This window comes from Apteryx rowi, unplaced genomic scaffold (assembly GCF_003343035.1).
Source record: "Apteryx rowi isolate R43461 unplaced genomic scaffold, aptRow1 scaffold_572, whole genome shotgun sequence".
NCBI lineage: Eukaryota > Metazoa > Chordata > Aves > Apterygiformes > Apterygidae > Apteryx > Apteryx rowi.
In genome coordinates, this window is record NW_020450841.1 from 210,480 (window position 1) to 226,745 (window position 16,266).

The 16,266-nt window shown below is 45.0% G+C and overlaps 1 protein-coding gene across 1 annotated transcript in view; it reads left to right on the top strand.

Moving 5' to 3' along the window:
* Positions 1-14,757: 14,757 nt before the first annotated feature.
* GNAO1 (G protein subunit alpha o1) overlaps positions 14,758-16,266 on the top strand; it is a 92,840-nt gene continuing 91,331 nt past the window's right edge. The window contains exon 1 of the mRNA XM_026082332.1: positions 14,758-14,814. Coding sequence (XP_025938117.1) covers positions 14,773-14,814 — 42 coding nt within the window. The 5' untranslated portion in view covers positions 14,758-14,772. The remainder of the gene's footprint in view (positions 14,815-16,266) is intronic.

Consider the following 16,266-nt stretch of genomic DNA (forward strand, 5'->3'; position numbering starts at 1 on the left):
TGACTCTTGAACATACCCTTCTCCACTGGCAGAGCTGCCATGCCAAAAGCGGACACAAAACTCTAGGAAAGCGCTGGGACCTGCACCTCATCCAGCGAGCGAGGGAGAGGCTGCCTCCAGCACGTGGCGTCCTGTGGGAGAACGGCGCCATGAGGATGCTGTCAGGCTGATAGAGGCCACCAAGGGAAGGGGGGAGCTGCTCTGATTTAGGCCAGTGGCCAATCCCTGGTCCACTGATTTTATAGGAATTCTTCCAGTTAGGGCCACATGCTTCTCTCCTGCTGCCACCGTGGGGAGGAAGGAAATCAACAGGGGGGCAASGGTACAATCTCAGATGCAGTTACAAAGCCCCAGTTCACTTCTGCAGACCAAGGACATAACCCCTCATCTTCCACAAGGATGAGCACCCTAGACCACCCCTCACAGGAATACTTGTGGGCATGAGGAATGACATTTCCACTATCATTTTTCCACACAACAGCACATGGAGCACCAGCCCTCCTGGAAGCCACGTGCAAATTCTCATACAGCTCCGAGCGCACAGGATACGCCCATCAGGAGACATCTCCTGTTTGCAGTCAGGAGAGACAGCACCATTCCCAGGCCCCATTGCACAGTGGGGTAGCTGGGCAGTTCATTCCTAGGACCAGTGTCTGTGTCAACAGTCCCTCCTGGCTGTCCTCCTCCCACAGCATAGGATCCAAATCTCCTCCCAACTCCTGGGTCTGCCCAGCCCACTGGTGGCCACATGACAGGTCCAGCCACACTCAGCCTGGTGCACCAGTGTCTACCACTTGAGTGGTTGGTCACATCATGATCTTGCACTCTGCTAACTCCTTAGCAAGTACTACCTCCAAGCCCACACCACAACCCCAGCAGCTTCACAAGCATCAGTTCTTTCTTCACTGTGGCGTGACCAACCCTGCTGTCTGTCACCTGCTGCTCCYGTTACACAGTGCTCAGCCAGCCCTCCGGTTGCACGGGAACTCAGCGCTTTTCTTGCAGTCCATGTTCCCAAATGCTTTGAGGAGTTACATTAGCTACGGTAGTGACCTGCATCCAGCTTAGCATCTGCATACCATGATGGGGGCAAGGTATTAGGGTAAACCAGTAGACCTATGGCTAGCTGTGGCATTAGCTAGATCTATTACTAGACTGTGACGGAGAGATACTGCAAGACAAAGGTGAATCTCAGCACCTTCACAACATGGCACTTGAACTCAGCGTGACACACAGAAAGGAAGGGATGGGGGACTGCCTAATTTGAGACTGGAGACATATGGAATAACAGCTTAAGTGGTGTGTGTGTACCACACCTCTGTCTGCTGGCTTCTGACGATCGCATGGCACACAGCGTAGGAAGAAAACAACCTTGTTTATTCTCCTCTAAGAAGCCTTCACTGTGCTTCTCTGCTCTGTTAGGTGGCAGATCTAGCAGCCAGGAGAGCAGAGAGCCCCGTGGGGAGCAACGCGAACATCTCAGGAAGACAAGCAGACCTGTGGGTCTTGCATTTTTCATTCAAGGGCAGAATTTCTAGGATCCATTTATGACATCCAGTTGGGTCTACTAGAAGTAATTATCTGTGGTCTTTTGGCAGCTGCTACATTTGTTGTAGCATATGTTTGTGCTCTTCCAGAGGCTGCAGCTACTCAGCCCAGTTAGGGGAATATTCAGCAGTACATTGCCTCCCAGTYCCAGCAGATACCCCCATCAGCCTCACAGAGAGGCCGTGCCCAGCTGTCCCGACTCAGAGAGCTCAGTCACCAAGAGGTCCCACCCTTTGCGCACACCACGTCCCGCGACAGAGCCCTCAGTGTCCTACCAGTGCCAGGAAATAACGCAAGACACTGAGCATGCCCTAGGTCTTCAAACTCGCTTTGAAAGCCTATTTCACTAGGATGGCTTGACTCAAAGGACTGAGGAACTGTTRGGCAACAATTATCCCTTCTTCCCTTTCAGGGCAATTGTTGGTGGGAAACTTGGAGCTGAGGCAGGGCCTTCTCCCAGCTACTCAGGCTCCCTCTGGATGTGTGTTGGGTTAGACCAGGCAAGGTCTTGTGCCCCACTGGTATTTTCCAAACATCAGATGCGTTTGAAAATTTCTAAAGGGTTAATGTTAGTTGACTGAATACTTGTGGCAGGTGTCAGGGAAAAGCTGCTCACTGGTCTCCCCTCCAGATAACCTGTTCTCTGAGTACAAGCATATAAAATTATGATTTAAATATATCCAAATGCATGTAATTAATCACAAGTGCAACATACCTCCTTCCTGCTGAGAAACCTTATTAACAGTGTGGGTGGAATCCTAAAATACCATATCTGCCACATTGCAGCTCAAACGCTTCAGCTTGGAAAGTCACAAAGCACCGAGCAGAACAGAGCAGCCAGGTTGCAAGAGTGGAGACCCGTGGCCTTCCCCGGCCAGGCTGCTACTGACTGAGCCCAGGGGCCCTGGGCAAACTTTTGCCACCTCCTATGCTGAGAGGTGGTAAAGCCTCCACTCAACCTGCAGTTGAGCTGCAGGCAGGGACTTTCACGAGGCTCCAGTAAGTACAGACAGCAGAAAACTTGCCTCCCCCCTGTCCATTGCAAGAAAAACCACAATTATCTAGCGAAGATTTGSCTTGATGCTGCCTACAGCAGCAGGAGTGACAGAGGCCAGGGAACCACAGCCCAAATCGCTGTCCCTCTGCCCAGGACTTTCACCATACATAACCCAGGCCTCCCCATTTTCAGTATAAAAGTTTCCAGCGATGGAGGATCCGTTAGAGTCCAAGGGGAGTTTTTCCCTGCAGTCAGCAGCCCTCCTGCAGCCCGTGGTCACTGGGGTGTGCTGCTTGCTTATATTCCCTAATGGAAAGGATGCACATCGCAGAACTGGGAGCGCCATGACTCAAAGATCACTGAGCTGAGACTAGTGGAGGCTGATGTCGGCTTGGCAGCGCGCTCAGGGGCTCGTGGCAAACATTGCTCAGAGGGGGAACCCTAGAACGGTAACTGTGCCTGCGAGGACATGCAAGAGGTGAGGAACAGCATCCTCACACTTGCCAGAATCAATTCCTTCTCAGCTTCTCATGCTAAAATACTAAAAGTGCTAAAAAAAAGGATGCATCTACTATCAGAGCTGGTCAAACAATTATTGTTTCAGAAAGACAGTTACTGCTGCAAGATTTGATGTTTAAAAAAAAAAGAAAGCAAGCAGAGCTGCTTTAAAGCACCTTTTTGTTGTAGCTTAGCGTTTTGCTGACAGCACATGATTACTAATGAACGATAGTTCAGCTGGTACGTACAGAAAAATATTCCTCCTGGGTAAAGATCAGTTCTAGAGACACGGGAAGTAACTTTGAATCCCAATGAATTTCAGGAGAACGTGGAGCTTTGGAAATCCTGGCTTTCCCCATAAGGGCGAGGAACCACTAGCATCCTACCCAAGCCTTTCTGCGATGCACTGAGTCATGCATAGGTAATCTGCAGGTCCTGAACATCACAGTAAAATATGCCAGGCTGCTTTATTTTTATTGTGAGGTTTGGTGATATTACTTGACTGTAAAGATGAAATACAGAGGCAGGTAAATGGGCTGCATACATCCTTTGTTTTTTCTACTGTCCACAGAATATTTGGTTATGGATGGCAAAATCTGGAAAGGTTTTGAAAGACAAAGTCACCTTCTAGCTATCAAAACACTGCAGATCAGGCAGATAGGAAACCAAAAATATTATTTAGGTTTGGGCAGTAAAACTGATGTTGAACCCATTTGCCTCATTTTTCAGGCTTCGATGGTAGTTAAGGACAGCTTACAGAAGTTGTAAGTGATCTAAAAAAGCCATAAAAAGCTGCTTTGTGTCCTTGTTCAGGGGATGAATTTAACAAAAAACATTAGGGGGCTTTAAAACACTGTTTTGACTTTCTAGAACCAGCTGCGGGATGATCCAACTGCAGTTGGATCCCCCTTGCATCTAAGGGAACATTTAAGAGGATTAATCCCAATAATTTTAATTCAACAAARTGACCTTATGTAACATTACCAAGGAATTAATGAGAATTCTCTCATGTGGGTCATCATGGGCCCAGTGGATTTTTTCCCCCAGGGGATCTCATTGGTCTCAGACAGAGCGTGGACAAAGTAGATTGACGACGTAGCACGTTGCATGGGATCAGAAAATAAGTCACTCAGAGCAGGAACCCTTTTTGCTTCACTGAATTATTATTTGGGAAGGCACAAAGAAGAAYGACGCAGCTGTCAGCCTCTGCTGGTGCTATTTGAAAACCTTTCGGACCCAAGGCGTTTTCCACGGAAAAATGCAATTTCATCTAAAGCCAAAGCTGTAGCAGGAATATGTGCAGGCCAGTTGCCTTTTTTTTTTTAAGGGATAAAAATCCTGGTTTAATTGTTTTTGACTGTTTCTCTGCTGTTCTTACTGAGCAGAGCAGGATGCATATTGGGTGCATAATTAGTGCTAATTAGGTGCATGTAGGGTATTCATATTCGATCTTAATACTAAAGGCCCCAGGAGAGGGCACAGTATGAAAGTTACACAATTCCAAATTTTAGTAAAACCGAACTATGCCAGTGGCCTGAGGTTACACAAAAAGCAAGTCGCTGAGCGCAGGGCTTGCCGCGGGATGGGACGGACTCAGCCGGCGCTCGGCCTCRGTCCCCCGGCTGCCCCTTCCCGCTCCCACGCTCCACCCTAGGTGCACGCAGGGGCTGCGGGGCCGGCTCCAGCCACAACCTGCTTTCTCCTTCGGGTCCCAGTTTGGGCAGAATTTTATTTTGCTTTGGGAGCAGAAGAAACTGATTTAGGACGACATAAAGGAGATTGCTACCTTTCTTCTATAGTAGGAAGTCTGATGGATTTTTCCTCCCATCTGCGCCCTTATATCAGCACCCCCATTCCCAGGCTCTCGGGGAAGGGACTGAGGCTTTTGAAATATCAGTAGCGGCATCTTTCATTTCTCAACCATAATTAATTGCTTTCAGAATTCAGGAGGTTGTTTACGCTCTCAAACATATTTCTACGTTTACTTAAAAACAGAGTACTTCTCCCTGCCGCTTCCTGTTAGGAAACGTTCATCCTAAAACAGGCGTCACAGAGCAAACAAACAAAGGCTTGTTGGTGCATCCCAAATGCACACAGCAAAAAATAAAGGCCAGAACCAAAACCTAAAATCTTATAAAAGACACATGCAAGGGAAACAAAAATCCAGTCTGGGAAATCACCTCACCTCTGAACTGCCACGTGCAACTAAAGTGTGCATCACCCTCAAAATAGCCCAAAGCCAAAATTAAGCATTGATATAGAACTCGTTTCAAAAATTGAGAAAAGCCTATAAAAACTCCTTCAATAAAGCTACAAGACTGTAGGGACACATCACCATATTGGGAGGTTTTTTGTGACTGGTACTAAAATGGAAACAAAGAGTATTGTCCATATATTTTATACACCTGAAAACAAGCAGTAGTCAAAGGTTTTTAAGTAGATGCAATATCTGGCCCCTACATGTCTAGAAGTTAAGTCACATTAGAAACACCATTAGTACAGTAGCCCCTCATCTACAGGCAAAAATGAAATGGTAGCGACATCCATTCTGAGTAGACACATGAAAGTTTCTTAATCATTTTTTTAGCCTGCACTTAAGGTATGGAAGTACTTGCCTAACTTTAACTAGACCTTATAAAGGCATCAGAGCTACTTAAATGCTTTGATATTAAGCACAAATTTAGCTCCCTTGCAAGAGCAAGAATGTTTCTGCCCTGTACAGGTCTGTGAAACTTTTGTGATTTGAATAGGAATAGGCTCAAACACTTCCAGGGCTGTAGATTTTGGCAGCATATTTCAATCCTCTGATGGATTCACTTATTTTTTTAACATGAACCAGCTGGTTAGTTATGATAGCATCTTTGCATGCAAGAAGTACTCTGGTGGTAAGAATTCAGTTTTGAGTGACCCCCAGAGGCATTTCCTCTGAAAAGGAGATTTTTCCCCAGCTGAGAGTCTATCACAGGGCATCATCACTATTTCTTGGCCTGCTGTTAAGAATGCAGGTTGAAAAAATTATACATTTTTAAATGAGTTCAGTCTGTGATTTTTAGATGACCCTGAGGAAGCTGTTTTGCCTTTCAAAACATAGGCGTGTAGGCAGACAGTCATCTTGATCTCCATCCCAGAGAATTACTTGCAGGAATAGGATGCATGACATGTCATTCAGGCACAGGCACAGTTTAAGAATGAGCTTTTTGAGAGATTTTCACCCTATCATGGAGTTCTGAACTGTGGCTTTGCAGTGGCTGAAACACAAGGTTATGGGCATCTGCATTGATTTAGTTTAACATAATCCAGGAGTTTTTAATCGCATTTCAGGTCATTAAATGAGTGAGAACAGAATCACTGGAATTTAGCTTCATAACTCTCCTAATAAACAAACTTTTTAACCTCGTATCAAGATAAAAATAAAGTAAAATAATAGCTGATTGCCTCTGGCAGAAGATTTTCCAACAAAATTTGATCAACCTTCCCCTTGCCTTTATTAAAGTAAAATTTTTTGATCATTTCCCCCATCTGCAAACAATGCTTATAGAGTTTTCTCCAAAATTAAATTTCTTTTCTTTGATTCAAGCTCTATCCAGCCTTACCAGAATAACATGGTTTATTCTGATATGAAACATAAGAAATTATTTTTGAAAGAAAAAGAGGGAAAAGGAGGACAAAAATAGATTTGTGTGCATGGGTGTGTTTCCAAGTTCTTCACAAAATTCAACCTTTGATCCAACTATCTCCTAGGCATATATGTGCAGGATGCTCYTAACAGCATGAGTGAAGAGACAAGCAGGACTTTGGTAAAGGCCCAGTTGTCCCTTTCACACCACTTCCCTTCTGATATGATGCAAGTGATCTCCTGCAGTATAAGCAGGACTTTCTACCCTGTAGCATCTCAAACTCTTTGCATCATCTGGGAGGTTTTTCTTGCACACATTCTCCATGAGGGCTTCATAGCACAAGCTCCCCATAGAGAGCACTCGGGAGAATTGAGCTTTCTTGCCGAGGAAAGAAATGCTGTTGAGGAATATACAACAAGCCACTCCAAAGTTGAGATGAGGGTGTTAAGCAGGGTACCACTGCTAGCGGGAACCAGTTCAACCTCTTTCGTCCACTGAAAGCTACCTGAAGCACTGAGAAGCAAAATTCATCTCGGTGAAAGAAGGATATACACAAAAGCTGTGCAATGACCTTTAAATACCTTAATTCATTTAGACGAAGGTGAGAAATGAGGACTGCTTGCCTGGGAACTGGACTGTTCATTTGTAAGGTATTTGCTTGCAATACACTTCTAGTGTAATAGCCTCCTGGTGATTTCTTGCCTGGTTTTATTCAAGCAAATCACTGTAATTTTAAGGATGTGCATTGATATGGGAAAACTTCAGCTGGAAACACCCTGCTGAGTGAAAGTAAATCATCTTAGATAAAACAGAAGCAGTATGGGATGTATTTTCTTTGTTAGGTATTCGGAAGTCTCCACATGCCTTTTACAGTGATCCAGACAGTGTGAAGCCATGCAATGTTCCCTGAATTTTGCAGGAAACATTTCATAGGCATTGGCTTAAGCTTTTGGAGTGATAAAGCCCAGGAGCTGATGCAGGGTGGAGCCAGCAGGAGAGGGGAGAAAAACTGCATGCAAAGCTATGAAAAGGATGGGGAATACAGAGCTCTGAAAGGAGGTGGGGGGAACAGAGGTCTTCACAGCAGGCTCCACCATGCTGAACACTGTCCTCTCTCCCCCATTGCCTACAGCAGCACAAACTCAGGAGGATAAGCCACACTGAGGAAGCCTTTGCTGCCTATTGCACAGTCCTCAGAGCAGTGTTGGAAGAGACAGTATCACTTTGACAGTCTTCCAGTGTGGGTCAGATTCACAGCAGAGGGTTAGCACTTGCTATTAATCTTTTTTCAGTGGTGGACAATCCTCATCTGGCCTACTCCATCTGGTTCACTAGGCCCCCAACTAGTAGGTCTTGCTAAGATCTTGTGAGCTTGCACATTCCCATACTTCTGTGTGTCAATCTTTATAACACTAGAACTAATAGCTATCGTATAGATAGGTAAAGCAGAGAAAGAGCAAGTTTTGTAAGATTAAATGTTTTCAGACCAGTCAGGTTTAAGGAACTTCTTGCTATGGATTTACAGAGCTGGTTGAGGCAATCTCAAACTTTACCACTTCTCCTTGAGAGCTCTTAGAGGACAGATGGAGACCGGAAAAAATGTAAACATAATATCTATATTTTAATACAGAGGAGAAAAGAAGAGTAACATAGTTACAGACCAGTCAGGTTAACTTCTAGAAGCTTTCAAGGGAATTGAACTATYAGTCAAAAATTTTGTAAGCACCTGGGAGATAAGTAGGGAGATGGGTAACATCCAGCATGAATTATTCAAAAATGAGGCATGTTAAACCAATCTAATTTCCTTTCATGACAGGAAGTAGAAGAGAAATAGTTGATATCCTATCTAGATTTTGGGAAGGGTTTGACACAGTCACACTTCTCTCATAGAGCGAGCTGGGCAACAACAGCATAGATGAACTCCTTCAGAACACATGCACAATGGATGGCCAGCAAAACTCTTTCCCAGACTATATAGTTACCCAACGGTTCACGGTCAGAACAGAGGACTGTGTGGACCAGGACTCTGCAAGGGGCTGACAAGGGTTGATTTTATTCAGAATTTTCATCAATGAGCAGAATGAAAATATATATCTTCATTATACCATCAGTGGTGTGGAGCTGGAAGAAGTACTTCAGCACATTGGAGAATAGGTTTTAAAGTTTAAAATGATCTTAACAAGTTAGAGAAGTGATCTGAAAAAGCAAAGATGCCAGTTCATTAAGGCAACTAGTTAATTCAACATTTGGGTGGATTTAGCCAGCAGCACAAGCTACCACAGGGAGACTGATCACTTGGTAGGAATTCTGCAAGAAAAGGATGCAGGCTTAGTGGACAGCATGAGCTAATGCCTTGTTTGTGTGAAAAGGGGCAAAAGCCATTTGAAGATGTATAAACAGGAGGGAGATAACATGCAAGACGAATGAAGTAGGACTTGGGCTGTACCCAGGACAAGGCCTCCGCTGGAGGACTGCATCTAGTCTGGGGCACCATACCTCAAGAAAGAGGAGGACCAAGTCAGTGCAGGCATAGGGAAGAGTCATTATAGATATAAAACACAACTCAGGAGGAAGATTGGGAGGGCTGGCAAGAAGACACCAGAATAACTTGGCTGGAAATGGAGTAGGGTGGGGAGAAAACTGTAGTCTCTGCTCCAAGAAGTTTTTAGGACAGATGGACAAGTATGCTCCCATCAGGAGCAACCTAGGTAGAACAGATCCTTGCTCGGATTAGTGCCCAGTTGAGATCCAGCCCTACTGCTTGCTAGAGTTCTTGCGTGCTTTGCTCAATAGCTGCCACTTCACAACAAGGCAGCACACATCAACAGGGACATAGGACAAAATTATCTTTAGCTTTGCTTTTTTAATACATTTATGTTTCAGCAAAAGGCTGAAGTCATAAGTGCTTTGTTGAACAGAAGCCAAAGCAAGCTACACAAATTGCACCCCGTTTCTAAGTATTTCATTTATTTTGCAATTAAGCAATAATCACTGAGGCACTGGGCACTTCAAGATTAATGACTTGCTGGGAGATGGCAGAAGATCTGATCTGCAATGGAGCCATTTTCCCCAGCAAATACCTGTTATTGCTATCCTAAAATGAGAATGACAACAATAACGTACAAACATATGGGTTTTGCTGTTAGTAGCTGATGGCTAGGCAGTAGGCATTAATAGGCACATTAGACAATCAGGTTGTTTCAGTTTTCTCTCACCATTCCGTTCAAAGCACTGTGTTTGATTAATCACTTGGTGAATGAAATGTCTTTTTAATTGCTCAGAGTCACTTTTAAAAATTACAGCGTTGTCTGTAATTTTTGTTGTCTGTCTCCACAGCCCCTTGGATCCTCTTAAATCCCTCCTCTTCCTTTGCCCTGGAGACAAACAGGTCCAGTGTGCAAAAGGCAAAAAGGAACCTGCCTACAGCAGTTTTCGATGCATTTCAGACAGAGAAAAGATACAAGCCATTTAAAAAAACAGAGRATTCAAATTTTTAGTGCAGGAAACCTTTCATTCCCATTGATGTGTGGATCATTTAAGGACTTGGCCCACCTTGACTGAATCTTCAAAGAATTCCCAGTGWTGACACACTGCTTGCTCCTATTAGTTCCTATAACACTTTGCATTTTTCATGGTCAGAGCTGACTACAGCCTCCAAAAACCACTGCTTTCTGTGTCCTTGGACACACAAGCCTGCTCAAGTCGCTCCCAGTAACATGCCTCTCAAGAGCGTTGTTGGAGCTTTAGACGTAACATCAGGCAGGTCTGTCCTCTAGGCAATAAAGCACAATAGCCCTTCTGCAGGCCAGAAGAAAGATATATCCCAAAAGGATGAGCGATAGCATGAATATTTCCAAAGAACTATGGAAAAAGCTGCCACAGAAGTTCAGTGATCACATCACCAGGGCAAACAAGAGGAAAAATATTTCCTAAAACCATATAGGATAATAAATTAGTTCACTGTGTCCTAGCAGTCTTTGGAACAGTACTAGTCAGTGGGGGTTTGCTCACTCAATTATTAAGTAATGTGCTAAATGCATGATTGATTAATCAGTAGGTACTTCCTACAGCAAAACTTTCATACTGGCCATCTGCAACACTGCTTTCAGTCCTTGTGGCTGCCTTCCCAGAGAAATTCACAGACCAACAATCTTGTTTTTTCTCCACTTGCTTTTATGCCTCATTTAAAAGTAATGCTTTCATGTCTGCTCTTTGAATGATGTCAACATGTTGCCCAGTCAGCAGCATGTGCACTGAGGGATACCAGAACCATTCTCCATCACTTAATTCTACCTCCTCAAAACAAGGAGCCCTGTTATTTGATAGGGCGCTTACACRGTTTGAGTATTTAGAAACAGACTCACAGAATAACTTCAGCTGGAAGGGACCTCTGGAAGTCTCTGGTCCAACCCCCTGCTCAAAACAGGGCCATCTCGGATCAGGTTGCTCCAGGCCTTGTCTGCTCAAGTTTCAAACAGCTCCTAGCACGGGGATTTTCCCACCTCTATGGTCCCTGTTCCAGGGTTTGACCACTCTCACCATGAAAGAAAAATTCTTACTACCCAGCTGGCTTTGCCCGTGTCCCAGCCTGCGTCCAGCACTGCGCACTCCCAACAGAGCTGGGCTACAGCTTCTCTATACCGCCCTGGGTAGCTGCAGACAGCAGCAAGATCTTTCTTCACCTTTTCTGTCAGAAAACCTTTGTGCTTGCAATTCCCATGCTAAAGTTGATGTCAGTGAATTCAAGCAAATAAAATTCGCTTTTCTCCCTGTTGTATCCATTAATAAGGATGGGTGTCTATGCACTCTACTGATGTGTCCAGACRGTGTAATTTTAGAGATAAGAACTGAAAGTGTCAGACAACTTCATGGCACAAAGCTAGAGACATTTTAAACTCTGAAGGCAGTTTAGTCCTCTTTCTTCATATAAGTCCCTAGTATAGGCCTGTCAATGAAAGGCAGAAACCACACTAGTCCAAGAGGGTGGACACCACTCTGTTCTCCAGCATGGCAGGGCAGCAGGACCAAAAACACCAACTGATTTTTCTCCCTTCAGGAACTTGGACCCAGCGACTTTAAGAGCAGCACGCACAAGAGGCAATGCGGGGTGTGCAGGCAGTGTTTCCAGGGGAGGCCTCTGCATCCTCTTGCAGCCTTTAAACTACCCCTTGTCCTTGATCCCAACAACCTCTTCTTGTCCCTTTCGTATTCCCTTCCTCTGTTTTTCTCAGCTGCCCCAGAACCAACATCTGCCCCCTCCCCCCCCCAAAAAAAACAAAATAAACCAAACCAACCAAMCAAAAAGAATGAATTATTTCTGGCGATGCTTTTGCTAATTGCCTGCCTGCCTCCCAGAGCAGATTCCCGCTCCGAGGAATTTATTGCTCTCATGCTCATAGCTGGAAATCAGAGCTGTGTGCACAGTCTCTCTTGAACTGAGGTGTGATTGATGTAGATTCTTGCACTGCGTGCCAGTCATAACTCTTCAGGTTTGACTGCAACTTTTGACAATGAACGCATTTGCCAGAAGTTCAGCAACTTGTCTGAGTAACATTAAATGACCCATGAGATCCAGCACTGACACATAGCTCTGTTGGCCCCCCTCCTTCCCCATTACCCTGGCTATTCCAAATCTCAGCACAAGCACTGAAATCTCACAAAATAAAAGGTACAAAGCAAGAGTTCTGCTATTGTCCATGAGTCTTCATCAAAATCAAAACTCTCTCTGGAAAAAAATGTGACAGATTGGTAAATCTGGACTAAGTGAGAAAAGTTTTCAGCCATCAATGCTCTTCTCAGCATTCCYCCTTCCTCAAACTGGGGTACCTACAAGAGGGGTCCTCTGCCTAGTTCCTCAGATCAGTGGCTTGAAAACTTCCCAGACAACATCGGTTAACTTGAACTCCTGCCTCATCTCAGTCTGCCTCTGCTTCTAGTCTGATTTTCCAGGGTTCAAAGGCTGTGGTGGAATAATTCCTCCCCAGAGGTCTGTGTTTAGGGATAAACAAGGCAAGGTGGTGGCAGGGAGAACAGATAGTTGGTCACTTGCGCTACAAAACCTTTCCACAAGCTTCACGTGAGGGAAGTAGATTTGTGGCTTCGCCAGCATATTTGTACCAGCCTTGTTCTTCCCATAGTCATCTGTTGACAAGACCCAGCTGGCATCCAGCCCCCTTCTCCACTGCCACCCCGGCCCTGTGTCCTAGTGTGAGCTCACATAGGCTCTCCACTAGTTCTCCCCTGCCTGGAAAACGCTAGCACTCATCAGGACATTTGTGCATATCTGATTTAGAAAAAAAAATTATATTGGACAGGATGCTCAGTTTTATCAGTGACCAAATCTCTGTTGCCCAGTGAGATCCAAGATGAGCAAGCAAGGGCTTTTTGGCTAAGCAGCTCTTCCCTCTACTAATATTTGAGGGACAGGATCGTAACTGTTATGTCTTCACTGAGAAGAATTATTGCTAAACACAATTAGCTCTGCAATCCTGGCTGTTTTCTAGACACTCCGAGGTTTATGTCTTGAGTTAGAGATGAAGAAATTATAGGGGCCAGTCTTCTTCCTAGCCAGCAGCAAAGCTCTACTACAAAACGCAGGGATGATTCTTACGTCTTGTGGGCCAGCCACATGTCTCGGCATAGGATCGTGGCTGGAAAGAGAGCACATGGCTCACCTCCTTATTCCCTGGTCATGCCTGCCCAAAGTCAAGCGAGCTAATTACACCTATTTACATGAGAGAAAAACCACACTGGAGCTGCAAAGCTCAGTACAGGGAAGGGGCATTGCCAGCCACATCCTTGCAAATTCCCAAGGCAAAAGCAATTAAGCAGACTTGGTGCCCAGTGCTCCAAAAATCGGTCCAGGACCTGAAAACCCATCCTGGTGCTATCTCTTTATACTGGAGTTCTTCAGGAGTAAGCAGAGGGCTTTGGTGAAGAGGGCAAGCTGTGATCTGAGGAAATGCTAGGAGCTCATGCACCAGGTGGGAACCYACCACATGTGCAAGGAGATCAGGCTGACACATGGGCAAGCAGGGTGCGGGCAACACACTACAACACGCTTGCGACCGACCCACAGCCCCTCAGCCCCCTGCTGAGATTCCTGGTGAGCCAACCAGCCACTGCTCTCTTCTGAAACAGCCAATTTTGGGCAATTGCCTGTTTAGTTACTACAAAGGACTGTCCAGATAAGTGGTTCTGGCTACCAGGTCATTTCTGTTTGCTATGGGGAAAGATCTGAATACGGGATTGAGAGAACTCACTCCATAAAATAGTTCCTTTTGCAGCATTTAATAAAGACTAAGAGCACCGACTATTATAGAGCCTTAAGAGTATCTGATGGGTAGAACTGACAGGTCTGAGGGTCTAATTCCCACAGCATCTCAGGAAAGGATAACATAATACACCTTAAGGCAGCAGAACTCCTAGCACTACATTTTTAAAGGAGGGAGGAGGCTTAAGGGCTTGTAAATACTTTAAGTGCTACACAGCTAAATCACTTCCCCTCTGCCTGTTTCCCCATGCGTACAGAAGAGATGTCAACACTGATTCCTTTTGTAAGGCACCCCGAGAGTTATGATGAAAAGGACTAGACAAGAACTAGGCTTTTCTAACACTTGTTTCCAGTTGTTAAGATCCCAGTGTCTCTGTAAGCAGTGGGAATATTTCCATAGACAGGAGAGAAAACCTCCTCCCTGAGATCGATGAGCATGCGAACATGAAGCTGTCCAGGCTTCAAGTCAGCATCCAGCATTTACAGTTAAGGTGGGGGCTAGGGACCATATGCGCCAACTCTGCACAGGACCTCCTTGTGAGACAGCAAAAGGGATGCTAACCTCATGCTAACTCAGATGCACTCATGCTGAACATCTGGAAAGGTTTAAAAAGAAGTGCTGACTAGATTAACTGAATCAAGCCAGCAAATCTGTTCTTCAAAAGAGCATAGCTTTTTTTAAATGCTTCTCCCATTGAAATGACATTCTCATTGGGTTTTTGTCCTTACTTTTCTTCAGGATCATCCATGAAGATGGCTTCTCTGGAGAAGACGTGAAGCAGTACAAGCCCGTGGTCTACAGCAACACTATTCAGTCACTGGCAGCTATTGTACGTGCCATGGATACCTTGGGCATTGAATACGGCGATAAGGAACGACGGGTAAGTTAAAATCCAATGAATGTCACTGCTTGGGTTCAAAGAACAGAGCAACTGGATACCCCACAGCACAGACTGGGTGTTTGCACAATCCAAATATCTGGGAGGGAAAGCAAGGGGGGAGGGGGGGGAGATGTACTCCCTGTTGTATGCCTATTGCACATGCGGTTGGTGCAACAAGTAGATGTACAGGCACAGTTGCAGATAACATATGGTTTGTACACGTAAGCTAAGAAACATAGTCCTGAGGCACTGTTACAACAGCCACAATCTCCCCTGCTCTGGCACTGACCTTTTGTGCAGGTAACAAAAAAATTTTCTATTGACCTAAGGACAGCTTAGACAGAGGTACTGACAGACCTGCGCAAACACCGAGAACGTGTCCTATGTATTGTGCGTGTGCTGGAGACACAGGCTGCAAAAAAAAGTCTTGAGGAAAAATCTTGCTGCTGTTCAAATCCCTTCCACCAGCCTGCTAATACAGGAAAGCCTTTAGGATTAACTTCGCTTTTGCGGGGGCTTGGCTGGCTTTTACTCACACATCCCCCATTTGAGCATGCCCACAGACAGCAATTTTGCTTGCAAACAAGCAGATGTATTAATTCAGCAAGGTTCTTATGAGCAGGGCCTTAGGTAGCAGCTTAATGCGTGTCTGCCAGGATAACTATCATGCCTGGCAGCCTGCTCACATTACACACCTAGGCCAGCCTGCCCTTTTACAGCTGCTGCTCTGTGGTTGCTTTAACCAGCGCCCCATTTTTGAACGGTGGCTCCTCTGCCAGGTGCCTCTTGGCCATTCTCTGCCTTTACTTTTCACGTTTCTGGCTCGGAGCAAGCCCTAGAGCAGTCAAGGCCTCTATTTTTGCATACTCCTGGAGAGAAGAAAGTAAAACCACCTTGTTTCACTGGCAATAAAATAATTTCAGATTAAAATCCTGATGAAGGCAAAGTCCTATAGCCACTGGGTTTATCATGACTATTTTTAGGCAGCTATTAAATGACAGATGTACAACATACCCCAAACTCCTTATCTGCCAGTTGATAATAAAAGCATTCGGTGGAAAGGATGCCAAAATCCTGCTGCGGTGTTACTGTATAAAGAGGTAACTTGCTTCTCCCAGTCACAAAGGGGTATTTTGATTTCTTTGCATCTAGGGATTTTTCCCACAGGAACTCTAAATCCTGAAGACATTTCTATCCAAAACGTAGAGATGATACAATAATGGCGTTCTTGTGAGCTTGCCGAGAACTAATGCTGATGGCTTTAGAACTGAATACATTAATCTGTTGATTACTCAGTGACTCAGCTCTTAGCAAGGCAACATATCTTGTCTCAGCTAAAAACCTATGCCCAGGAAAACAGAAACAAATCATTCTCCATGTCTGATAAATAGTCTGCAGCAGACAGCTTTAAAATGTAAAATTTCCTTTTTTTTTTTCTTTTTTTTTTTTCTC